General features: G+C 36.6%; 1 protein-coding gene across 2 annotated transcripts in view; it reads left to right on the plus strand.

Moving 5' to 3' along the window:
* Positions 1-27,613, plus strand: part of RADX (RPA1 related single stranded DNA binding protein, X-linked) — a 65,184-nt gene that overhangs the window by 24,517 nt on the left and 13,054 nt on the right. The window contains exons 8-12 of one of the 2 annotated variants that reach the window (XM_032620895.1): positions 859-1,023; positions 2,209-2,369; positions 3,341-3,513; positions 16,300-16,373; positions 24,625-24,915. In XM_032620895.1, the coding sequence (XP_032476786.1) occupies positions 859-1,023; positions 2,209-2,369; positions 3,341-3,513; positions 16,300-16,373; positions 24,625-24,915 (864 nt within the window). The remainder of the gene's footprint in view (positions 1-858; positions 1,024-2,208; positions 2,370-3,340; positions 3,514-16,299; positions 16,374-24,624; positions 24,916-27,613) is intronic. The other variant, XM_032620896.1, reaches the window with a different exon arrangement.

The raw sequence follows: 27,613 nt of genomic DNA on the forward strand, positions 1-27,613 counted from the left end.
GATAAAAGTTTTCAGATGAGTGAGGGAGTACTATGGAATGATGTATTTACTAGAATGCTACCATGTTGGTAATTAGGAAATTCGTCAAAAGAAGAGTCCTAGGGCTTCCCTGGTGGTGCAGTGGTTGAGAGTCCGCCTGCCGATGCAGGGGACATGGGTTTGTGCCCCAGTCTGGGGGGATCCCACGTGCCGCGGAGCGGCTGGGCCCGTGGGCCATGGCCGCTGAGCCTGCGTGTCCGGAGCCTGTTGCTCTGCAACGGGAGAGGCCACAGCAGTGAGAGGCCCGCGTATCGCAAAAAAAAAAGAAGAGTCCTAGGAAGGATGTAACACACATCTTTGTCCATACCTCATTTTATAAATATGAATACTATCAGATCTAATATATACTAATAATAACAGATGTGAATGACACTTTTAAGTATGTTTCAAAAACATGAACTTAAATGCTGAGCTATATTCATAGGCAATTTAGTTAATACATGATGTCATACCTTCAGGTTAAAACATAATCAATTTTCTAAGAAGATGCTAACCAGTTGGATAGTTAGCAAAAGCCAGACTATTAGTTTTCTTTTTCTTCTGGCTTTTCAGTGTCCTGTAGACAGTTACAGTTTAGTCCATGTAAACTAATATGTCTGATTTCCTTATTGACTTAGGATTCGTTAACTGATAATTTTCATATGCATATTCAGTATAATTATTTGCTACATAGTGAATAAGTTAACTTCTTGGTGCTATAAGAATGATTTTATATTAAACTGTTTTTATACCCAAAAAAGTCCAGATGGTTTATTACAGTGAGTTGTCTTTTTTTTTTTTATTCCTCATATTTTTGCACTTTACCCTTCCTGCAAGAAGGTCATAGAGGCCAGCCGTATACCAACGATACCAAGGTAAAAAACTTTATTCAGTGGATTAAAACAAAGACCAATTCTGGGGAATTGAAGAACACTGTTATTGGTGGATATTACCCCTATCCACCAGTGCCAGAAACATTTTCGAAGTATAATATTTCTGTTAAAGGTACTGATGTACTTGCTAGTCCCTTATATGTTTATATGTGATATGTATGGTATATGCCATATCAGTTAGTCATCTTTAATGGGAGTGAGCCAAAGTGTAGCAACACTCACTGGTAATAATTTGATCTTTATCAAGATCTAAAAACATATGTTATGACCATAAAGGTTAATATTTTGATTTTATTAGACTGCAAGAAAAGAAGGAGTTTAAATAGACTATGACTAAATGGAGGTAATATCTTGATTTAAGGTCATTGAGATCAAACCTGAGTTGGTAGATCCCAACTCCTATAACACTACTTAGACTAAAGATATCAGAGGAGACACTGGACAATTTGATACCAAGGTACTGACAACTGTATTAGGCCACTCTTGTGGAATGATATATAGACATCCCTTGGTGTCCGCAGGGCATTGGTTCAAGGAGCCCCCATGGATACCAAAATCTGCAGATGCTCGAGTCCCTTATATAAAATGGCTCAGTACAATGAATACAGTAGGCCCTTTATATCTGCAGGTTTGCAAAACCTGTGGATATGGAGAGCCAACTGTGTATTGGATATAACACAATTGAGCTCTACCTTTAAATAAAAATGATACCAAAATCAGTGAGATTCAGAATAAGTATTAATGAGAGGCCTAACATTATTTTAGTAGAATTAAGATATGACAGTTGAAAACTTTAACATAAGTATATTATTTTTGAAAAGCTATGGAATAATGCATGGTTTTGGAAAAAAGAGAAACTTTGAAACACTGATCTATTATCATCTAAATATTGACACCCTCCTGTACTTCATAATGCCAGCAATATGTAGTATATGCTGTAAATAGCATATAGAATACAGAAAATATTAAACAAAATATGTGTTTCTATGCAGTGGCTAGGCAACACTTTATAGTTTGAAGTATGATATATAAATTATGTTCAATATGTAAAATTTCTGTTTCAAATTAAGATGTCAGACTAGAAGGCTGTATCACAATTTAACTGACAAATGTGTTTTGCCAATTTTACCGAAATTACATAAGGGGTTGCCAAATATAAACACAAAATCTCACATATTTAAGTTATGTAGCAAGTTTATAATTTTCATGTTGTGAAATTACATTGCAAATCTAATTGTTATTTTTGTCATTTCAGTTCTTTAAAACTTACAGTTTCCTTGAAATTACTCTTTTGCAGTTGAGTTGTTCTTCACAGCTATAAGTGAAGTGAGGAAGGAGATTGAAGACTTGCAGTATAGGGAACAAAAGCGCATTGCAATTCAGGGGATAATTACTGTTATAAAGTATGTCCCCTATAGCGGTGCAACTGAAAGTGCCTCAGCATCTGAAACACTACGGGTATGGTGCCAGAGAATTAATAGTATATCTCTGAAAGCACTGTGTTTATAATCACAACTGGTATCTTGTAAATATCATTCAGAACTCACATGTATTAACTCTTAATGATGTAAACCTAAAAGGAAAAAAATGATTTTTAGTTTGTTTCCTTTTTATGTCATTTATTTTGGAGCAGTCTGGGCTGCCCTCAAAACTTGGTATCTTGTTTTTGTTTTCTGTGTAATATGAGCCTATCATGATTGTCTTTATTTAAATTTCCAGGTGGTATATATGATTATGATTTTTTCCTTCCTTTTGTCTAGGCCAAAGTTATAGGCACACTCCCACCAGAAGTTTTTAGCTCTATTGTCAGTTTGACAGTTCTACCCAGGTTCTATAAGGGGTAGCAATGACTCTTGTAGGATAAATGCTACAGAAGAGGCCACTTCTAGAATCTAGGCAAAATCAAGACAAATAAGTTAATTTTTTCCATGAGCTTATCTTTTTAAAAGTTATTTCTAAGATTACTGTTCTTACGGAAATAAGCATCTAATCCAACTTTACAGTTATATTAATATAAGAAGGACTTTTATCTTATTAAAATATTTTAATAGCAGATGGATTAAGATAAATCAACTTTTTTTTTTTTTTGTTTGTTTGTTTGTTTTGTTTTCCGGTACGCGGGCCTCTCGCTCCGGACGCGCAGGCTCAGCGGCCATGGCTCACGGGCCCAGCCGCTCTGTGGCATGTGGGATCTTCCCGGACCGGGGCACGAACCCGTGTCCCCTGCATCGGCAGGTGGACTCTCAACCACTGCGCCACCAGGGAAGCCCAAGATAAATCAACTTTATAAAAGCATTGTTACGATTGCAAAGTTTTGTCACAACTCTTAAGTTATGAAAAATGGGTAAACTAAAATTATAGAGTCTTTTAAGAGAGAAATAATTTTTGTGAATCAGTTTTAAACGTTTTCTTCAAATTTTTGGTTTTAGAATGCTAACCGACGCTCAACATCCCAAGCAGCTAGAAGAGAAAGTCAAAGTCAAGAAAGAGTTGGAGAACCTAGAGATAATGGTCCTGTGAGTTCTCAGTTTTGTCATACTACATCTGCCAGTTTGAGCCCTCCCAAGAAAAAAAGAGCTCTACAAGGGTCATGTGCCAAACCGTAAGTCATTTGTATTAAGTATATACATGGCATATACTTTTTCATTTGTTTCTATCCTGTAAAATGAGCAATTCTACTAGAAGTTGTATTAGTTTTCTAGGGCTGCCAAAGTCCAAGACCAAGATATAGGCAGGGTGGGTTCCCTCTGAGTGCTATGAGGAAGAATCTGTTCCATGCATTTCCCCTAGCTTCTAGTGGTTTAGTGGCAATCTTTAGCATTCCTTGGCTAATGGAAGTATCACCCCAATCTCTGCCTTCATCTTCACATGGCATTCTCCCTGTGTGTGTACGTGTCCAAATTTTTCTTTAAGGACACCAGCCATACTGGATTAGGGACCCACTCTGGAGTACTGGTCTACTTTAGTATGAACTCATCCAAACCAAATAAAGTCATATTCTTAGGGTCACTGAAGATGTAATTGGTTACATATTGGTAGTCACAGTGATATTTGGTGGGAACATAATTCAATCCATAACAATCTACCCTCTAAAAATTCATGTCCTTCTCACATACAAAATACATTCATCCCATCACAACATCCCCAGAAGCCTTAATCTATACCAACATCAACTCTTAAGTCCTAAATATCATATAAATCATGTATGGATGGGATGCAGGGTAATTGATCCTGGGGCAAAATCTTTTCCATCTGTGAACCTATGAAACTAGACATGTTTCATTCTGTCCAAAATACAATGGTGGGACAGACATAGGACAGGTATTCCCATTTCAAAAGGGAGAAACTGGAAATAAGGGGGTTATGGGTCACACAAACCTTGTTGAAACCTAATGAGGCAAATTCCATTTGGCATTAAGGCCCCAGAATTATCCTCCCTGGCAGAATACTGTGTCCTCTGGGCCCACTGGGATGGCAGCCCCACCCCCATGGCACTGAGTGATGGTCTTGCACTCTGGAACTGGGAAGGTGGCCCTGGCTTCTAGAATTGAGGAGGTGTCCCTGCCCTCTAGAACTGAGGAAATGGCCTCACCCTCAGAGTCATTTTTCCCTTTTCTTGAAGGATAATACTTGATCACAGCTGGATATCTCTAGCAGCTCATTTCCTGACTGTAGAATCCCAGAAATTCGATGGAATTGCATTCCTTCGTTTCTTCCCACCCGTGTTTCTTTCAGTCAGAGCTAACAGCATGCCTACTGAGATGGTTGACTGGATCCACAAATCACAGTCTCTTGGGCAAATGGTTATCTAGCAATGCCCTTAGTGTTCTTTCCAAAGCAAGCTTTCTTATGTTTTGCAACATGGATAGGCTTAGAATTTTCCAAGTATTGAAATTGTGGTTCTTTTTTTCTTAGCAATTCCCTTTTCAACTTTTCTCTCCCCTCTCATATGTTACTATAAGCAGCAAGGAGAAACCAGGCTGTGCCTTCAATACTTTGCTTAGAAATCCAGTTTCCAATAACACATTCCTTATTTCTGTCTGAGACCTCACCAGAAGCACCTTTTACATTCATATATCTAGTTCTGTTCATGACGATGAGTGTATTTTCTAAGACTGCAGAAACTTTCTCTACAGCTCTTTTCTTTCTGAGCCCTCAACAGATTCTCCTTCAAAATCCATATTTCTACCAACATTCTCTTCAAGGCTATCTAGGTTTTTTCTGTTATGCACCTCAAAACTCTTCCAGCCTGCACTTAATACCCAATTCCAAGCCACTTCCACATTTTTATGTATTTGTTACAGCAGCACACCACTTCCTGGTACCAAAATCTATTAATTTTCTAGGGCTGATATAACAAAGTACCAGAAACTGTTTGGCTTATACTATAGAAATTTGTCTCACAGCTTTGTAAGCCCAAAATCAAGATGTCAGCAGGGTGGATTCCTTTTGAGGGCTGTGAGGAAGAATCTGCCCCATGCCTCACCCTTCGCATCTGGTGGTTTGCTAGCCATCTTTGGCTTTCCTTGGCTTGTAGAAACATCACTCCAATCTGTATCTGTCCAAATTTCCCCTTTTGATAAGGACATCAGTCATGTTGGACTAGGGGCCCACCCTAATCCAACATGACCTCATCTTAACTAATTACATCTTCAGTGACCCTATATCTAAATAAGGTCACATTCCGAGTTACTGGTGGTTAGGACTTCAACATGAATTTTGAGGAGACACAGTTCAACCCATAACAGAAGCTCTCTTATCTGCCATGCTCAGCATGGACTAATTGAACGTGAGTTTAAAATGGGGAATTACAAAAAAATAAACATTCTTTGCCTCTCTTTTTTTTTATTCTACAGATAAGAGAGATCATACAGTATTTATCTTTATTTATTCCACTTAGCATAATAACCTCAGGGTCCATCCATGTTGTCACAAATGACAAGATTTCATCTTTTATATGGTTGAGGAGTATTCCACTGTATATATCACATCTTTATCCATCCATCTGTTGATGGGCACTTAGGTTGTTTCCATATCTTGGCTACTGCAAATAATGCTGCTGAGAATATAGGGGTGCATATATCTTTCCAAATTAGTGTTTTTGTATTCTTTGGATAAATACCCAGAAATGAGATAGCTGGATCATATGGTAGTACTGTTAATTTTTTGAGGAATCTCCATACTGTTTTCCATAGTGCCTGCACCGATTTACATTCTGACCAATAATGTAGGAGTGTTCCCTTTTCTCCACATCCTCACCAACACTTGTTATTTGTTGTCTTTTTGATAATAGCCATTCTGACAGGTGTGAAGGTGTGAGGTGATATCTCACTGTGGTTTTCATTTGCATTTCCCTGATAATTAGTGATGTTGAACATCTTTTCATGTACCTGTTGGCCATCTGTATGTTTTCTTTGGAAAAATGTCTATTCAGGTCCTCTGCCCATTTTGTAATCGGATTGTTTGGTTTTTTGAGGCTGAGTTGTATTAGTTTTTAAAATATATTTTTGATATTAACCCTTTATGGGATATGTAATTTGCAAATATCTTCTCTCATTTGGTAGGTTGTCTTTTCATTTTATTAATGGTTTCCTTTGCTGTGCAGAAGCTTTTTAGTTTGATGTAGTCCCATTTGTGTTTATTTTTGGTTTTGTTTCCCTTCCCTGAGGAGACCTACCTAGAAAGATAATGCTAAGACTGATGTCAAAGAACATACTGCCAATGTCGTCTTCTAGGAGTTTTATGGTCTCAGGGCCTACATTCAATTAATTTACCCATTTTGAGTTGATTTTTGTGTATAGTGTGAGATTATGGTCCATTTTCATTTTTATGCATGTGGCTGTCCAGTTTTCCCAACACCATTTATTGAAGAGATTCCTTCCCCCACTGTATGTACTTTTGCTCCTTTGTTATAAATTAATTGTTCGTTTACGTATGAGTTTATTTCTGATATCTCAATTCTATTTCATTGATTTATGTATCAGTTTTTCTGCAAATACCATGCTGTTTTGATTATTATAGCTGTGTAATATAGATTGAAATCAGGAAGTATGATACCTCCAGCTTTGTTCTTTTTTCTCATGATTGCTTTGGTTATTTGCGGTCTGTTTTGGTTCCAAATAAATTTTAGAATTCTTTGTTCTATTTCTGTGAAAAATGCCTTTGGGATTTTGATAGGGATGGCAGTGAATCTGTAAATTGCTTTAGGTGATATGGACCTTTAAAATTAGGAAGTGTTCCCTCCTCTTCAATTTTTTGGAAGAGTTTGAGAAGGATAGGTATTAAATCCTCTTTGAATGTTTGGTAGAATTCACCTGTGAAGCTCTCTGGTCCTGGACTTTTGTTTTGGGGGGAGGTTTTTGATTACTGTTTCAATCACTTTACTAGTGATCAGTCTATTCATATTTTCTATTTCTTCTTTTTTTTTTTTCCATTTCTCAGGGCAGTCATTTTATTTCTATAAACAGATATTTACTGACACCATTTGTTGTTTATCTTTTTTTTTTAAACATCTTTATTGGGGTATAATTGCTTTACAATGGTGTGTTAGTTTCTGCTTTATAACAAAGTGAATCAGTTCTACATATACATATGTTCCCATATGTCTTCCCTCTTGCGTCTCCCTCCCTCCCACTCTCCCTATCCCACCCCTCCAGGCTGTCACGAAGCACCGAGCTAATATCCCTGTGCCTTGCGGCTGCTTCCCCCTAGCTATCTACCTTACTATGTTTGTTAGTGTGTATATGTCCATGACTCTCTCTCGCCCTGTCAAAGCTCACCCTTCCCCCTCCCCATATCCTCAAGTCCGTTCTCCAGTAGGTCTGTGTCTTTATTCCTGTCTTACCCCTCTATTTCTTCTTGATTCAGTCTTGGAAGGTTGTATGATTCTAAGAACTTGTCCATTTCTTCTGGGTTGTTCAATTTGTTGGCATATAACTGTTTTGTAATATTCTCTTATAAGCCTTAGTATTTCTGTGGTATCTGTTGTTATTTCTCCTCTGCCATTTTTTTTAAAAAAAATTATTTTTATTTATTTTGGCTGCCTTGGGTCTTCATTGCTGTGCGCAGGCTTTCTCTAGTTGCAGCAAGCGGGGGCTACTCTTCATTGCAGTGCGCGGGCTTCTCGTTGCGGTGGCTTCTCTTGTTGCAGAGCACAGGCTCTAGAGCGCAGGCTCAGTAGTTGTGGCGTGCAGGCTTAGTTGCTCCACGGCATGTGGGATCTTCCCTGACCAGGGATCAAACCCATGTCCCCTGCACTGGCAGGTGGATTCTTAACCACTGCGTCACCAGGGAAGCCCCTCCTCTTCCATTTTTGATTTTATTTATCAGAGTCTTCTCTTTTTTTCTTAGTCTTGCCAAAGGTTTCTCAATTTTGTTTATCTTTTCAGAGAACTGGCTCTGTTGGATTGATCTTTTCTATTGTTTTTTGTTTTTAGTCTCTATTTCATTTATTTCTGTTCTGATCTTTATTACTTCCTTCCATTTACTGACTTTGGGCTTCATTTGTTCTTCTTTTTATACTTCCTCTAGATGTAAGATTAAATTATTTATTTGGTATTTTTCTTATTTCTTGAGGTAAGCCTGTATTGCTGTAAACTTCCATCTTAGTACCACTTTTTTTTTTTTTTTTTTGCAGTACATGGGCCTCTCACTGTTATGGCCTCTCCCATTGCGGAGCACAAGCTCCGGACACGCAGGCTCAGCAGCCATGGCTCACAGGCCCAGCCGCTCCGCGGCATGTGGGACCCTCCTGGACCAGGGCATGAACCCACGTCCCCTGCATCGGTAGGCAGACTGCCAACCACTGCTCCACCAGGGAAGCCCTTAGTACCACTTTTGCTGCATCCCTTAGATTTTGCTTTGTTGAATTTTCATTTGGATTTGTTGTCAGGTATTTTTTGATTTCTCCTTTGATTTCATCACTGACCCAATAGTTGTTCATTAGCATGTTGTTCAGTGTCCACACATTTGCGATTTTTTTTTTAGCTTTCTTCTTGTAGTTGGTTTCTAGTTTCATACTATTTTGATCAGAAAAGGTACTTTCAAAAAGATATAATTTCAAATCTTTTAAAATTTATTGAGAGTTGTTTTGGGTTCCAATATATGGTCTGTCCTTGAGAAAGTTTCCCATGCACTTGAGAAAAATGTGTTTTCTGCCGCATTTGGATGGAATGTTCTATACAAATCTATCAAATCCATCTGGTCTGATATTTCAGTTAAGGCTACTGTTTCCTTGTTGACTTTCTGTCTGAATGATCTACCCATTGATGTTAAATGGGATGTTAAAGTTCCCTACTATTATTGTGTTGTCAATTTCTCCTTTTAAATCTGTTGATAATTGCTTTCTGTATTCTGGTGGTCCTAAAGTTAGGTGCATATATATTAATCACTGTTATGTGTTCTTGATGAATTGTCCACTTTATCATTATATACTGTCCATTGTCTATTGTTACCTTTTTTGCCTTGAAGTCTATTTTGTCTGATGTGAGTGTGGCTATACCTGCTTTCTTTTGGCTACAATTTGCTTGAAGCATCATCTTCCATTCCTTCACTTTGAGTTTATGTTTGTCCTTAGAGCCAAGATGAGTCTCCTGGAGGCGGCATATAATTATGTCTTGTTTTTTAATCCATCCAACCACTCTATCTTTTGCCTCATGAATTCAATCCATTTACATTTAGGGTGATTATTGATAGATGAGGACTTAGTACTGCCATTTATTCTTTTGTTTTCTGGTTGCTCTATATCTCCATTGTTTCTTTTTCCTTGTATTTCAATCTACCATTTTGGTTTGGTGGTTTTCTCTGATGTTTTTCTCAGTTTCCTCTTTTTTTATGTTTTGTGTCTCTGCTTTAGATTTATGTTTTATGTATTAGGTTTGTGTACAACATCTCATAGATAAAATAGTTCCTTTTCTGCTGATAGCATCTTATCTTCATTTATCTATATAAGTTACGTCCTTTTCCTCATCCCTGTTCATGTTTTTGTTTCTTAAATTACCCCTCTTTGTGTTGTGAGTTTGTTACCAAATTGAAGTAGCTATAGTTATGTTTTCTTCTTTTTTCCTCTTTAACATTTATGCTATAATAAAATGTTAAAAAAAAAACCTACTCTGGGGACTTCCCTGGTAGTCCAGTGGTTAAGACTCTGCGCTCCCAACACAGGGGACACAGGTTCAATCCCTGGTCGGGGAGCTAAGATCCCACATGCCGTGAGATATGGCCTAAAAAATTTTAAAAAACAAAAACAAAAAGCCTATTCTGATATAGAGTTACAGTTTTCTGATTCTGTCTATTTATTACCTTATTCAAAGTTTTGTGTCCTTTTTTGCCTTTTTGTTTCTGGTAGAAGAGTTCCTTTCAACATTTCTCATAAGGCAGATCTAGTGTTAATGAGCTCCCTCGGCTTTGTTTGGGAAACTCTTTATTTCTCCTTCATATCTGAATGATAACTTTGCTGGATAGAGTATTCTTGGGTGACAGTTTTTATCTTTCAGTATTTTGAGAATGTCATTCGACTCCCTCCACTGACCTGTGGAGTTTCTGCTAAGAAATCTGCTGATAGCCTAATGTGGGTTCCATTGTGGGTTACCATCCTTTTCCCCCTGCCTTTAAATTCTTTCTGTGTCATTGACTTTTGGCAGTTTTAGTATAAGGGGTCTTGGAGAAGGTCTTTTTTGCATTGAGGCAATTAGGTTTTCTCTTAGCTTCATGGACTTGTATATCCACTTCCTTCCCCAGACTTGGGAAATTCTCAGCTATTATTTCTTTTTTTTTTTTTTTTTTTTTTTTTTTTTTTTGCGGTACGCGGGCCTCTCACTGTTGTGGCCTCTCCCGTTGCGGAGCACAGGCTCCGGATGCGCAGGCTCAGCAGCCACGGCTCACGGGCCCAGCCGCTCCGCGGCATGTGGGATCCTCCCGGACCGGGGCACGAACCCGTGTCCCCTGCATCGGCAGGCGGACTCTCCACCACTGCGCCACCAGGGAAGCCCTATTATTTCTTTAAATAAACTCTCTGCTCCCTTCTCCCTCTCTTCTTCTGGGATGTCCATTAACCTACTATTGCCCTTCCTAAAAGGGTCAGCTAGCTCTCGTAGAATTTACTCATTTAAAAAAATATATTTTAATTCTCTTTCCTCTTCTCCTTGTATCATTTCTATATTTCTGTCTTCAAGCTCACTAATTCTCTCTTGCATGTGGTCTGCTCTATTTCCACTGCTTTGTAATGCATTCTTCAACTCATTTACTGAGTTCTTCAGCTCCAGAATTTCTGATTGGCTTGTTTTAGTTTCAGTCTCTTTGGTAAAGTATTCCTTTTGTTCATTAATTTTATTCCTGAACTCATTGAATTTTCTGAGTTTTCTTATAACTCATTGAGTTTTATAATAGCCATTTTGAATTTTCTATCAGTTATATCACAATATTCTGTGATTTTCAGTTTGGTTTCTGGAGAATTGTCATTTTCTTTTTGTGGTACAGTGTTACTGTGGTTCTGTTGTTCCTCTGCTAGCTCATTTCAACAGGCAAACACCTTTCTTCTTAGGTAAAGCTTTTTTTTTCTTGTTTCTAACAATTCAACAGGTTAGGCCCTTCTTTTATCTTCCAGTAGGTGGTGCTATACCACAAGTTTCTCTTACCTGAGCTGCCTCTGGTTATGTTTGACAGTCAGCACTTTCCACTTTCTACCGCCTCCATCAGAGGTATCAGCCAGTGCCCTAGTTGTCACTGCTTATGCCTCCAGTGTCATTGGTGCCATGCTGCTGCTGGTGTGGCTGGTGTGACTGCCTGGTGCACCAGGATGGTGGACAATTCTGCCATGTTTAGGACCTCCTGAGTTGCAGGCACTCCCACTGCAGAATGGGGGATAGCTCAGGTGGCACAGGAACCTCTGCTGTGTTCAGTATTGTCAGGTTTGAGGACTCTGCCGCTGTAAGCAGGAGGCGAGGAGAGAGAGTCATGGGTACCTCCACAGCTGGAGAGACAGGGTCCCAGACCCTACTGCCACTGCTGCCCAGTTATCTGTGGCTGTGGGCACCACTGCAGCCAGGAGGCCAGAGTTGTATTCACCACCTCGCCTGTCGCTACTGAGTTTTCTGGGACTGCAGGTTCAATTGCCATGGCTGGGGGACCAGAACTGCAGGTACCACCTCCACTGTTCCCCAAGTTCCACCTCCTCTGTGTGTTCTAGTCCACCCACCTTTAGGTGTATGGATATGTGGAATTCTCCAGTGTCCTGGTGTGTTGGGCAGAGGCACTTTTGTTGAGTCGTGGATGTTTTACTGATAGTAGATAGAAGGAGAGAGACAAAGAGAGCATCTCCCTTTGCCATGATGCTGATATCACTCTCCATTCACTTTTAATGGAGTTAATGATACAGATGGTCCCCAACTTATGATGGTTCAACTTATGATTTTTCAACTTTACAATGATGCGAAAGCGATACACATTCAGTAGAAACCATACTTTAAATTCCGAATTTTGATCTTTTCCCGGGCTAGTGATATGCAGTACTATACTCTCTTGTGATGTGGGGCAGTGACAGTGAGCCACAGCTCCCAGTCAGTCATGCGATCACAAGGGTAAACAACTGATACACTTACAATCATTCTGTACCCAGACAACCATTCTGTTTTTCACTTTCGATACAGTATTCAATAAATTACATGAGATATGCAACACTTTATTATAACATTGGCTTTGTGTTCGGTGATTTTGCCAAACTGTAGGCTATTTTTGTAAGTGTTCTGAGCACGTTTAAGGTAGGCGAGGCTAAGCTATGATGTTTGATAGGTTAAGTGAATTAAATTCATTCTCAAGTTATGGTATTTTCAACTTACAGTAGGTTTATTGGGATTTAACCCCATCATAAGTTGAGGAAGATATGTATTTGGGGCTTATATCAATTTTTATACTATTTGCTTAATCAAATAGTTTTAATTATTCAATTTTCCCTCTTTTAATTTGATAGGTATATATTCTTCAGTGGTCACGCTATAAATTACAACCTGAACACTTGACTTATTGCAGTTAAATACAAATTATTTTACCATTTCCTGATAATGATAGATCCTTAGAACACTTCAATTCCATTTGTCTCCATTTTCACTATTTTTGCCTTGTATTTTAATTCTACATATATTTTAAATTCTGTAGGACATTATTAGTATTGTTTTTCTTATACGGTTAACTTTCAGTTATATTTAACCACATTGTTTTTGGTTCTCTTCATTCCTACTTGTATTTTCATACTTCTCTCTGGGATCGTTTTCCTTCTGACTGAAGAATTCCTCTCAGCATTTATTTCAGTACAGCTTGCTGATGATATAGTCTCTCTTTCTGTTTGTTTAAAAGCATCTTTATTTCACCTTTAGTTCTAAAAGGATATTTTCACTAGGTTGCACATTTTTTAAAATGTCTTATTGTACTGTTTTATTGCTTTCATTGTTTCTATTAAGAATCAGGTTAATGTCTTCTATTTGCTCCTTCAAGGATATTACGTCCTTTTTCTCTGAGTGCTTTTAAGATTTTCTCTTTGATTTTCAGCTGTTTAAATATGATGTGCCAAGGAGTGGTTTTCTTTGTTTTATACTACTGAACTTCTTGAATCTGTGTATTGATATCTTTCATCAGTTTTGGAAAACCATCTGCCATTATCTCTTCAAATATATTTTCTTCCTCATTATTTCCTCTTTCCATGATTCCTATTTCACATATGTTAGCACTTCTAACTGTGACCAACAAGTTTCTTACACTGCATTCTTTTTTATTCATATACATATTTCATTTTTGTCTTTGATTCCATGTTTCAGTTTGGACCTGTCACTCCGTTTACTTTTTCACTATGTCCAATCTGCTATTAAACCTATCAGTTAGGTTCATTGAGCTCTTGTTGGGTTTCCAACCCAATTAGCTATACTGTGATTCATTTCTAATGCTAACTACCGAGACTTAACATCAGACTCTTAAGGGCTTAGTCCTCCATGAGACTGACCTTACTTCAGATGCTAGCCACAGTTCAGCTGGTCCCCAGGCCACCCTCACTTCCAACCAAGTGGCTACAAATTCAGGAGTTCCCATGTCCCCCTCAGAGTCAATAGCTTACTAGAATGATGCAAAGAACTCAGAAAAACACTATACTTACAATCACAATTTTATTGTAAAGAATACAGATCAGGAATAGCCAAATGGAGACACATAGAGAAAGGTCTGAGAGGGAACATGGAGCTTCTATGCCCTCTCCTTGTGGAATCTGGGCATGTTACTCTGTTGGCACATCATTGTATTTTAAATCCTGGCTTGCTGACTCCAATATCTGTATTACCTGTTGGTCGCCTTCCATTTGTACAATTTATGATAGTAATAAATATGACCATTTAAGAGGTTGTATCAAAGAACATTTTAATCCAAATGGTAGATAGTGAACCGTGGTGCTCTATGTTAGATAGTAAAATGTAGTCAAAATACATCAACTCATTCAAAAGTTAGCACTGAGAAATAAAATATAACAATGGGACATTAAAACTTACTCTTTGCATTCTGTTGGTAATATTTACTCTTTAAAGATAGAAAATGAACCATACCAGGTTTATCTGAATCCTTAAAAATCGTTATCGGTGTCTCCTTCTAAGAAAAGCAGAAGGTATTATAGGAAAGACTACAGTAATATTAACTATAATACTCTTATATAGATGAGGGCATGGCATACTATACAATCTATATGACTTTTATCTAAGTTCAATAAGTTGGTGAAAAGGGAAAAGTTAGAGTACAGCTTATTGCCTCTGACAGTTTTTATAATATTCGGCCACTATCCATCATATGTAATGTCATTGTCTCTTCTTTTAGCCGTCTTTTCCCTTTCTTTCCTCAGGTAGTCTTTTATTTCTTATATTTTCATTTTTCATCTCTTTTTTTTTTCAGTTTCCTCATTTGATACCTGTAGACATTGTATACATCCACTTCTGTTATGAAGCCCCTAACCTTTAAGACACTTAAGGCATACAAATGAATGACTGTATATTCCAGTAAAAATTCCCTAAGCCACTTAAAAAAAATTCTATACAATATAATGATGCTGTTAGAGTTTGGAAAACTATTTCTTCTAATTTATTTCAGATAAAAAATCACTTTATAACACCATATATTTAAAAGTATATACATACTGTTTAATGATCTCAAAATACATGTACTTTAACTGTTTATTTATTTATTTAAATATCTCTCAGAGTTGATGTTTTCAGTTTACTAATTTCTAGAAATACCATTTTTCATTACTCAGAAAAAAAGTTAAAATTACAACTATAAAATATGTTTTTATTTGCTGGAGTTTTATATTGAAATGGATGCAGTCTTCATTCATGAAAGCTAGTTCTTTGTATTCATTAATAACTCATTAATAAAATAAAGAATACTATTATAAGAGACAAATCTATTGATAAAATAAGTTGAGCAATATTATGTGGCATTCTACAACATGACACTTCTGTTTTGCTTTATGCTTTTAGTTTTGGGAATACAACAAAAGAAAATGCTCATCATAGAAATATACTGAAAATTTATAAGAAGGAAGTCTTTATTATAAGTGCAAGCTTCTCTCCTCAGCTTCCCTTTTCACTTTTTTTTTCAGTTCAATAAACAGTTATTGAGTGGATATTCTGTGGAGATACAAAAAAATAAAGTCTATATTTTTGTAGAGTTTATGGTAGAACCTGGTAGAAGAGACAGATTGAAAAACCAGTAATTTTAATACAGTGTGATGAATGCTATGATAAAGTTTATTCATGGTGCTATGACAGCATATACAAGGATCAGTGAGCCTTGACTAGAGATCAAAGTTGGCTTCTTATAGGAAATAATGCCTGAGCTAAATGTTGAAAGAGGAAGAAGAGTTAACTAGGAAAAGGAAAAGGAGCATAGGGTTTTTCCTGGCTGAAAGAAGAACACGAAGGTTTGAACCAGTATGAGGCTTATAGAAAACTCTGAAATGAAGTTGGAGAGTTAGGCCAAATAGTTTTCCAGAATATTTGAACAAAGCAAGGATGAAAATAGGCCATTGGACAAATTTTTAAATTTCTATCATAGGGAATGAAATATATATCCATCTTTAGTTGACATTTAATAAAGTTGAATACTTCCTTTTGTGTAACACTCCTAAAGAGAACATTTAAATCTGTTGCAATATTTGAATTATGTTAGTATGGATATTTGTTTATAATTTGAATGTGTTTTCCTTAAATTCCTAATGCATTACGTTAAGAAACTAAACCTATAAATTTTCTAAATGTATTGAATTAGAATAAACTCTGAATGGAACCAATTAGTTTTTCCCATTCAAGTCTCTTTTTATAACTATTTGTTAACTATTTGTTATCTTTTTAAAAATCTTTTGTAGAATTCCTGTGCCTCAGCCAGAAACTTCTGCACAAAGAAAAGGAAGTAAACCAGACATGCCAATCACCTTCCAACGTATGTTGCTTTGACGATGATGATGATGATGATTTATAAAGTCTTTATGGAACACTGTTATATACAGATTGCTGTTTGATTTGATTCTGAATTTTTGGGTCATACCTGCCACTAGCATAATATAAGTACTTGTATTAAACTATATGTAGCTAGTTATTTTTGTTTCTATTTTTATTTAGCTTAAGTCCTTGTCAAAAGTACTGGTCCCAAATTTAGAACAATTTGGTATCATCACCAAAGTGCAAGTAAATATAAATAAACTTGTTTATATTAAGCACTTATTAAGTTGTTTCTTTGGTAGTACATCTCTTCAAACGTACTATTTTGAATTAACAGAAGAATACTAAAGTAGGAAGTTTAATTTTTATTTGACAATAAATATAGGTAAAGCTTAAAAGATAGTTGTAGTTCCTTTCTTTGCTGTTAGGTTGACTGGTTTGAATATTTGGGTTCATTTCTGAAGTGATTTCATGACACAATTTCGTTCTGGTAGGGTATCTTTAGAGTGGTTTTGTTTAAATCAGATGTTATAAGGGGTCATCTCTTTAGACTTTTTAGCACTTTAGATCCTTCTTGCTTTTTGAGTTACTCTTATTTGGGGATTGACTTCTAGTCAGTCTGACAGATTAAGAACCCACAAAGGTCCCGGGTTTTGGCACCAAAAAAAAAAAGAACCCACAAAAGGATCTGGACTATACCCCCAAAAAAATAAAAGATAGAAAATAAGGGGAAGATCATTATAATATAAATATATAACCAAGCTGAAAGTAAGAGTGAAAAATCCCTAAGTGGCAGAAACAAAAGAATTTAAATTTAGTGGTGAGTAGGAACTAAAACTAAAACTGCTCTTGGGCATTTCAGAACTAGATAGAGGCCTAAATGATCATAGGCTGAGGTGTAATAACGACATGGAAAAGAGAGTCCAGACCACAGGCCTCTTACATGTGAAGTAGAACTAATATAAAGTTGGAAGGTTATTAAGGTCCAGATAAATTATTCCCATCAGCATGGGGAAGTATCAAGGAGCTTCCTGTATTCCCTGGGCAATGGGTAGGAAAAGTTGAATTGACTTAGTACCCACTGAATTGAATTAGAACCCTTATTAAACATCACATTCTATTCCATTGGTCTATATGTATGTCCCTATGTCAGTATCACAATGTTTTGATTACTGTAGCTTTGTATCAAGTTTTGAAATTGGGGTGTATGAGTCCTCCAGCGTTGTTGTTCTTGTTCAAGATTGCTTTAGCATTCGGGACTCCTTGTAATTCCATATGAATTTAAGGATCCATTTTACCATTTTTGCAAAATAGGCTTTTGAGATTTTGATAGGGATTGCATTGAGTCTGCAGATTGTTTTGGATAGTATTGACATCTTAATAATATTAACTCTTCTAGTCCATGAACATGGGATTTCTTTCTGTTCATTTTTAGACATTCTTTAATTTATTTCAACAATGTTTTATAGTGTTCAGTACACAAGTCATTCATCTCTTGCTTAAAGTTATTCCTAGGTATTTTATTCTTTTAGATGCTATTATATTTAGAATAGGTTTCTTAATTTCCTTTTGAATATCTTATTATTGGTCTGTGGAGATTTTTTTTTCTTTTTTAGTGAGTTTAGGTAATTTCTTTGCTTTTAGGAATTTGTTTCATCTAGGTTCTCTAATTTGTTGGTATATGATTGTTCATAGTGTTCTATTATAATCATTTTTATTTCTGTAATAAATCACATTTCATTTCTGTATTTAGTTTTTGTGTCTTCTCTCCTTGGGGAGAAGGTCAGTCGAGGTAAAGATTATCAATTTTGTTGGTCTTTACATAGGACAAGCTTTTGGTTTCTTAGATTCTATTATTTTTTCTATTCTCTATTTCATTTATATTTACTCTAAGCATAATTACTTCTTTTTCTTAACTTTGGGTTTAGTTTTCTCTTTTTCTAGTTCCTCAAAGTTTAATGTTACGTTATTGAATGAGATCTTTCTTTTTTTTTAACATCTTTATTGGAGTATAATTGCTTTACAATGGTGTGTTAGCTTCTGCTTTATAACAAAGTGAATCAGTTATACATATACATATGTCCCCATATCTCTTCCCTCTTGCGTCTCCCTCCCTCCCACCCTCCCTATCCCACCCCTCTAGGTGGTCACAAAGCACCGAGCTGATCTCCCTGTGCTATGTGGCTGCTTCCCACTAGCTATCTATTTTACATTTGGTAGTGTATATATGTCCATGCCACTCTCTCACTTTGTCACAGCTTACCCTTCCCCCTCCCCATATCCTCAAGTCCATTTTCTAGTAGGTCTGTGTCTTTATTCCCGTCTTGCCCCTAGGTTCTTCATGACCATTTTTTTTAGATTCCATATATATGTGTTAGCATACGGTATTTATTTTTCTCTTTCAGACTTACTTCACTCTGTATGACAGTCTCTAGGTCCAGCCACCTCACTACAAATAGCTCAATTTCATTTCTTTTTATGGCTGAGTGATATTACATTGTATATATGGGCCACATCTTCTTTATCCATTCATCTGTCGATGGACACTTAGGTTGCTTCCATGTCCTGGCTATTGTAAATAGAGCTGCAATTAACATTTTGGTACCTGACTCTTTTTGAATTTTGGTTTTCTCAGGATATTTGCCCAGTAGTGGGATTGCTGGGTCGTATGGTAGTTCTACTTTTAGTTTTTTAAGGAACCTCCATACTGTTCTCCATAGTTCTTTTTTTAAATATCAGTATTTCTGCTGTAAATTTCCCTCAGATCACCACTTTCACTGCATCTTATAAGTTTTTATGTTGTATTTTCATTTTTGCTCATCTCAAGGTATTTTATAATTTCCCTTGTGACTTCTTATTTGACCTATTAGTTGCTTAAGAGTGTGTTGTTTAATTTCCACATATATGTGAATTCTCTAGTTTTCCTTCTATTGTTAATTTCTAGCTTCATTCTATTGTGGTCAGAAAAGATACTTGTATTATGTGATTCTTTTTAAATTTATTGAGGCTTATTTTGTGGCCTAACATATGGTCCATCCTGGAGGTATTTCGTGTATTTTTGAAAAGAACGTATTCAACTGTTGTTGTATAAATATATATTTAAAGAAGTTTAGCTTCTACCCCTGTTCCCTGCATCCTCTTCCTTCTCCACCATTATAGGTAACTTTTTAATTCATTCTATGGTATGTCTTTTCATTGTTTGTTTTATAATATAAGAAGGTATGTGTGTATATCAGAGAGAGAGAAAGAGTCAGGCCCCCCCCCCTTTCTTAGATAAACGTACAACTACCTTTGAGAGCAATTTGACAAGACCTAATTTATTGAAAATGTTACACTTTGTGACCTATATGTTGGGCACACTGAGAGACATGTTCTAAGATGAGTATTGGAGCATTGTTTAAAATAGGAAAACTCGGGGCTTCCCTGGTGGCACAGTGGTTGAGAGTCTGCCTGCCGATGCAGGGGACAGGGGTTCGTGCCCCGGTCCAGGAGGATCCCACATGCCGCGGAGCGGCTGGGCCCATGAGCCATGGCCGCTGAGCCTGCGCGTCCAGAGCCTGTGCTCTGCAACGGGAGAGGACTGTGTACCGCAAAAAAATAAAAAATAAAAAATAAAAAAAATAAAAAAAAGGAAAACTCTTTTACGTTCATTATTTTTTTTAATTGAGGTATAATTAGTGTGTAACATTATATTAATTTCACGTGTGCAACATAATGATTTGATATTTGTATATATAGCAAAACGATTCCCACAGTAAGTCTAGTTAACATTTGTCACCATACATAGTTACAAAAAATTTTTTCTTGTGATGAAAACTTTTAAGATATACTCTCTTAGTAAGTTTCAAATATGCAATATGATATTAACTATAGTCACCATGCTGTACATTACATCTCCATGACTTACTTATTTTATAACTGGAAATTTGTACCTTTTGACCCACTTCACCCACCCGCTCCCAAACCCCTACCTCTGGCAACCATCAATCTGTTCTCTGTATCTATGAGCTTGTTTTTTTCTTGCGGGGAGGTCTGTCTTTTTTTTTATTCCACATGTGAGATCATACAATATTTGTCTTTCTCTGTCTGACTTATTTAACTTAGCATAATGTCCTCAAGTTTCATCCATGTCAAGATTTCATTGTTTTCATGGCTGAATAATATTCCATTGTATATACACCACCTGTTCTTTATCCATTCTTTCATTGATGGGCCTTTAGGTTGTTTTCAGGTCTTGGCTATTGTAAATAATACTACAGTGGACAGGGGGGTGTATATATCTTTTTTTTAATGTTATTTTTTAACCATTATGCTTATTGTATTTTTTTTTACAGCAGGTTCTTATTAGTTATCCATTTTATACATATTAGTGTGTATATGTCAATCCCACTCTCCCAATTCATCACACCACCACCCCACCCCAAAGCGGGGTGTATATATCTTTTTGAGTTAGTGTTTTTTATTTCTTTGGATAAATACCCAGTAGTGGAATTGCTGGATCATATGGTTGTTCTATTTTTACTTTTTTGAGGAATATCCATACTGTTCTCCGTAGTGGCTGCACCAATTTATGTTCCCACCAACAGCATATGAGGGTTCGCTTTTTGCCACATCCTCACCAACACTTGTTATTTCTTGTCTTTTTGATAATAGCCATTTTAACAGGTGTCAGATGATATCTCGTGGTTTTGGTTTGCGTTTCCCTAATAGTGATGTTGAACATCTCTTTTATGTACTTGTTGGCCATCTGTATGTCTTCTTTGGAAATATGTCTATTCAGATCCTCTGCCCCCTTTTTAATCACATTGTTTATTTGTTTGTTATCAAGTTGAACAAGTTCTTTATATATTTGGATATTAACCCCTTATCAGATATGTGATTTGCAATCATTTTCTCGCATTCTGTAGGTTGCCTTTTCATTTTGTTGATGGTTTCCTTTGCCATGCAGAAGTTTTTTAGTTTGATGTAGTCCCATTTGTTTATTATACTGCAGTTTTAATGAATGAATTAGATCTATATGTGTTAACATGGTTACTGATATATTTCCAGATATGTTTCATGATAGCTTTGGAAATTACTGTGTCTGTAAATTCAAAAGCCACTCATTTTGTGAATATATAGCTAATTTGTTTATGTGGTTTGATTGTGCTAGTTATTTTGAAGACTACAAAGTTTAACATCTTATTGTTTGTATCTGGTAACTTAGATAAGTAAGACATACATTGAAAAGTTCACAATAACAGTACTACTGAGATCATAAGGCATTATAGGTAGCCTCTGACTTACACAATTCTTTAAAAAGTCTATTATACTTGCTACCAAGCATAGATCTGATCACTGATTGAAGTACTCTGTTTTTTTCTAGACTTGTAGATCTTGCACCAGCATGGGGTCAGTGAAGGCAAGGGGGAAAGAGGCAAAGGAAATAGCTCCTCTCCGACCCCCATGCCTCCATACACCCCTACCTATCACTCTTATCCACATAATGAAATGCTTAGAGTAAATTTTGTGAAGAAAAATCACTATGCCTATACACATACATTTATACCATGTCCTTTTTCACCTCACAACCTAAATGTGGTCTTCTCCTGAAATTTTTCCTCATTAAAACATAAATCCGTTCTCACCAGAAATAAGGGTAAAATGAATCATTAAAATAACGGTGATCACTATAATTCTGGTATATAATTAGATATATACAAAAATATAATTTTGCTAGGTAATTAACCTGTATCTTAGTTATGCATTAGGCTTAAACAATAATGTTTTTCATTTGGTAATTTTAGTAATATTCAAGCTAAAAATAAAAGAATTCTAGTGTATAATTTTCCATCTTATTTTTAGAAAAACCTGAGCTCTAGATGTATTTTGTCTCCTAATTATTGCCTTTGAAATCTTGCTATTCACAACCAGTGACTGCCAATATCTCTTGTACTGATTTCATACCCATTTGTATTAATTATGAACATATAATTGGGATAGTTAATTACAGTCCCAAGTTACTAAACTAAAAAACAATGCATGGGGCTTCCCTGGTGGCGCAGTGGTTGAGAGTCCGCCTGCTGATGCAGGGGACACGGGTTCGTGCCGCAGTCCGGCAAGATCCCACATGCTGTGGAGCGGCTGGGCCCGTGAGCCGTGGCCGCTGAGCCTGCGCGTCCGGAGCCTGTGCTGTGCAACGGGAGAGGCCACAACAGTGAGAGGCCCATGTACCGGAAAAAAAAAAAAGCATTATTTTTTCAGAAGAACTTTTCATGTAAACATTAAACCTTGCCAGTTCTTAACACTCAAATAAGAAAACAGCCATAGAAAATATTCTGACTTATTCCTGACAGTGTCAATCATAGGATTTTTTTCCTATGCAATGGATGTAAGTACTTAATTTTTAAAGATTGGAATGGCCCACAACTTGTTCTTTGTGTGTATTATTTTAGAACAAATCAGTCAGGAATTCTCACTATAACTTGGGTTGTAATAGCTACTTATTGCTAATCTAATTATGTACTTTTATTAGTTTGGGTAAGGGAAATTCATTTCTGGAAGATAAAAAGGATAAATCATTGCCCAATCCTTACTTTACTCCTATTAACTTTGAGTTTTTCTCTTGGCTTTTATTGTTTCCTTTCCTTTTCATGTGTGATTAAATTTTCTATCCTTTTTGTTTGTTATCAAGCGTTATTATAGGAAGTTAAGTGTGTTCATCAACTAAATTTTAAGTTAAAAATAATACTTTTGTCATATCACAGTGTTTTGAATACCTGGTAAGAAGTTCACCTCTTCATCTTCTCTAAAAAGTCAACGTAGTATTTTACCTCGTAATAATTTTTCAGTCTCTGTCTAGGTTTAAGAAACCAAGAAAGTAGTCTGGGGATATAGAATAAAGTTCAAAAACAGAAGTGATGGGCTTCCCTGGTGGCGCAGTGGTTGAGAGTCTGCCTGCCAATGCAGGGGACACGGGTTCGAGCCCGGTCTGGGAAGATCCCACATGCCGCGGAGCAACTGGGCCCGTGAGCCACAGCTACTGAGCCTGCGCGTCTGGAGCCTGTGCTCCGCAACAAGAGAGGCCGCAATAGTGAGAGGCCCGCGCACCGCGATGAAGAGTGGCCCCCGCTTGCCACAGCTGGAGAAAGCCCTCACACAGAAACGAAGACCCAACACAGCCATAAATAAATAAATAAATATTAAAAAAAAAAAAAAAAAACAGAAGTGATATATTAACCACACTGAAACCTTGCTGTTGAAACACCCTTCTGTCTCAGCACGGTTTTTTATGCTAGGAAGATAATAAATGCCAAGGCATAGGCAGCCTACAATGAAGCAATTCCGCAACCTTGCTAAACTCTGGAACAGTTGCTGTCAGCTTGCCTTAGCTAGCATAACTGACAGTGTGAGAAGTTCCAACATCTCTTTTTTTTCTGATTCTTCTCTATGTCTTCAGTTCCCAGGGTGTATTATTTAATTAAAATATTATTTTAGCAAATTCCTTAGTGTAGTATTTGGTACATAATAAGTGCTCAATAATTATTTGCTGAGTGAATTGAATGAATGGATAAATGTCATAATGTGTAAGAGGGAAATTATATTCTGCCTTAGAAACTAAATATGTTAGATAAATTATACATAAATGATAAACTGACTTGATGATAGAGAACAATTAAGAGTTGAAGTGGTCTTTCATTTCAATTTAGTTCCCTCTTTGTTTTCCATATGTTATTTATATCTGAAAGGAATATCATATCAACGGTCCTTTTGAAAGAGACTTATATCCGAAAAATAGACTGCATTCTGTGTGTGTTCAGGATACTTTTAGCAAAGATTAACAAAATTTTATTTTAAGCTTAAATTCCACCAATAGTGAGTGGCGGTCCAATCTCTAAAGGTTATTATTCTCATGAATTTTACTTAACTTGAATTTGTCACTGAATATAAAAGGAATGTTTGTTTATTTAAGAGCATTTAGGAAATATAGAAAAGTATAAAGAAGATAATTACAAATCTCGTTAATTCCAGAAACAGAAAAAACAATATTACTTTTTAATATTTTGGAGTAAAAGTTTATTTTGAAGGTGAATTCTAGTTCTTTCCTCACTTTAATAAGAGTTACCTTTTGGACATTCAGTTTACATTTTGTAGGTGGTTGATTTTTAAAGTTAATTAAGCTATTTCTCATTAATCTGTGCTTTTTTTGTAGTGATTTACCTGATTTGGTTAGTTTATAGGTCTCAATTGTGTTCATCTCACTTCTTTAACAGGTCGAGAAAGCACAAGAACTGGTTGCATAGGGAAAGCCAGAAAAACTATAAGTGATAAATGGGAAAGTCAGATGTGGAGAGAAAAGAAGTTCGGCTTAATAGATCACCTACGATACAGCTGTATTTATCCTGAAAGTATTCCACGGAGATTTGTTTTAGAACACAGAAATTTTCTTACTCAGCAGTATAATTCTCAGCCTGCAAAATACATACCACAAGAAGGAAGACCCCCAAATCTTTATGATTTTAAGAGTGCCCTAGTCCTTGGACATTTTGAAGTAACCATCTTAGGTAAGTCACCTGTTCTTCTCTTTGAATAGTGTTAATTTGACATAATTTAAATATAGATGATACTATTTTGCTTTAAAAAATTAAGCGCTCCACATCCCCACCACCAAAAAAGTTAAGCCCAAGGAGAACTCCTGTTTGGCTCAAACCAAAGGAATGGAGCACTAATTCTGGAATACATTAAGCTTTAATTGTGGGCATTTAAATATTGGCAAGTCCTTAGAAAGTACTGGGGAGAGAAGAATGGGAACCAAGGGAACTTTCCTTAGCCCTGACTCTCCTACTACCTCTAAAACTGATTCACTTATCCTTTAGCCACCACTTTCTTGCTTATATTCTCTGCCTCTTTCTCAGTGCATCTGAACCACTGAAGGGTAAAATGTAGGTTAAAGAGAAAGGCATACTAATTGAGAGAAGATCCTATGAACAGACGTCTGTTTAGCCTGTGAAGAAAATAAAATTCTCAAGTAACAAGTTGAACAGAAGGAAGCTATTCAAAAAACTATCTTGTCTGACAAGGGACAATAAACTGATTTTCTCAGGTTGTTCTAAACTGACAGGTAGCTATAGAACTTATAAAAATTTAAAGTCAACACATTTTTAAACTTATGTTTATTTTTTAATTTTTTAAATTTTGGCTGTGTTGGGTCTTCGCTGCTGCATGCAGGCTTTCTCTAGTTGCGGCGAGCAGGGGCTACTCTTCGTTGCAGTGCGCGGGCTTCTCATTGCGGTGGCTTCTCTCGTTGTGGAGCATGGGCTCTAGGCTCATGGGCTTCAGTAGTTGTGGCCTGCGGGCTCAGTAGTTGTGGCTCACGGGCTCTAGAGCTCAGGCTCAGTAGTTGTGGTGCATGGGCTTAGTTGCTCCATGGCATGTGGGATGTTCCCAGACCAGGGCTAGAACCCGTGTCCCCTGCATTGGCAGGCAGATTCTCAACCACTGTGCCACCAGTGAAGCCCAACTTACATTTATTTTTAAAGTTTGTTTCTCATGAATGAAAAATGTACACAAAAATTAATTATAAAATAAAATCTTAACCAAAATGAGCTACTCTCTAGGGTTTTTATTTGTACTTGAAAGGAAGATCTTGTTACCTTAAAATGAAAGAATGATGAAGTGCCATTAGTAAATTAATTAAATGCCTGAAAGAGGATGCATTTCATAGAGTTTTGCACCTACAGTACTGAAGTGAATTACCTTGCCCTTAATCAAGATTCCTGTTTCCCCTTTACTCTCTTCCACTCCTTCAGCCCTACTTCCTCACACATAAATTTGTACATACATGTGATTGTGTATATGTATATAATCTATGGAAAGTATAAATTCCCATTGACTCTGTTAGACCTTCTCAGACCTAAGTTTCAAATGCTTCTTTTTCCTAGACTGCATTGCTTGTTATCTTTGGGTAACTTATCAATCTTAGTTTTTATATCTAGGAAACAAAAATCATAGTGGAGATTTTTCATACATCACAAAAAGTAACCATGAAAACCATGAGTTCATCTGGAATCACAGAAATTGAATACTTCTCGTCTTTTCAACATGTCACTGATCCTCTAAACATCTCAGCTGTCTTATAAGTATTGTGAACCTTTGTAGCTTTACTATGCATCACCTAAAAGCAAGAATCAGATATAAAGAAGGCAAATTTGTCATTCTGCCCAACCAGCTGTAATCCATGTTAGAATTGGGCTGTTTTATATCCTACCATTTTTCAAGGACATAAGTGGATTTACAGGGATAAAAGACAGTGAAAAATACGCTATGTATGGATAAAACAAAACAGAGCATTTAAAAGGATACAGAAAAAGTAGGTATTACTAGGTGCCTATAAATAACAAATTATTACCATTCAGTAGTAATTTTCTGTGAGCTTTCTGGCAGGAAGGGAGAAAAAGGATTGTTCCTAATGAGGTACTTAATTTTAAAGGTAAAAGGATCCTGGATATCTTCTAGTCATAACCCGCTAGCTAGGTAAAAGCCAGGCCATGATTAAAAATCATGTCTTAATCCCCTACCCCTATACTGTCCCTCCCCCTTCCCTCTCCCCCCTGATAACAACTAACTTGTTCTCTATATCTGTGAGTCTGCTTCTTTTTTGTTATACTCACTCGTTTATTTCTTTAGATTCCACATGTAAGTGATATCATATAGTATTTGTCTTTCTCTATCTGACTTATTTCACTTAGCATAATGCCCTCCAAGTCCATTATGGCAAGCTGCAAATGGCAAAATTTCATTCTTTTTTATGGCTGAGTAGTATCCCATTGTACACGTATACCACATCTTCTTTATCCATTCATCTGTTGATGGTCACTTATGTTGCTTCCACATCTTGGCAATTATAAATAATGCTGCTATGAACATTGGGGTGCATGTATCTTTTCAAATTAGTGTTTTTGTTTTTTTCGGATATATACCCAGAAGTACAATTGCTGGGTCATCTGGTAGTTCTATTTTTACTTTTTTGAGAAACCGCCATAATGTTTTCCATAGTGGCTGCACCAATTTACATTCCCACCATCAGTATGCAAGGGTTCCCTTTTCTCCCTTTTCTTCTTGCCGACGTTTGTTATTTGTGTTCTTTATTTTTTTTGCAATATGCGGGCCTCTCACTGTTGTGGCCTCTCCCATTGCGGAGCACAGGCTCCAGACGCGCAGGCTCAGTGGCCATGGCTCACGGGCCCAGCCGCTTCATGGCAT

Source organism: Phocoena sinus, chromosome X (assembly GCF_008692025.1).
Source record: "Phocoena sinus isolate mPhoSin1 chromosome X, mPhoSin1.pri, whole genome shotgun sequence".
Classification (NCBI taxonomy): Eukaryota; Metazoa; Chordata; class Mammalia; order Artiodactyla; family Phocoenidae; genus Phocoena; species Phocoena sinus.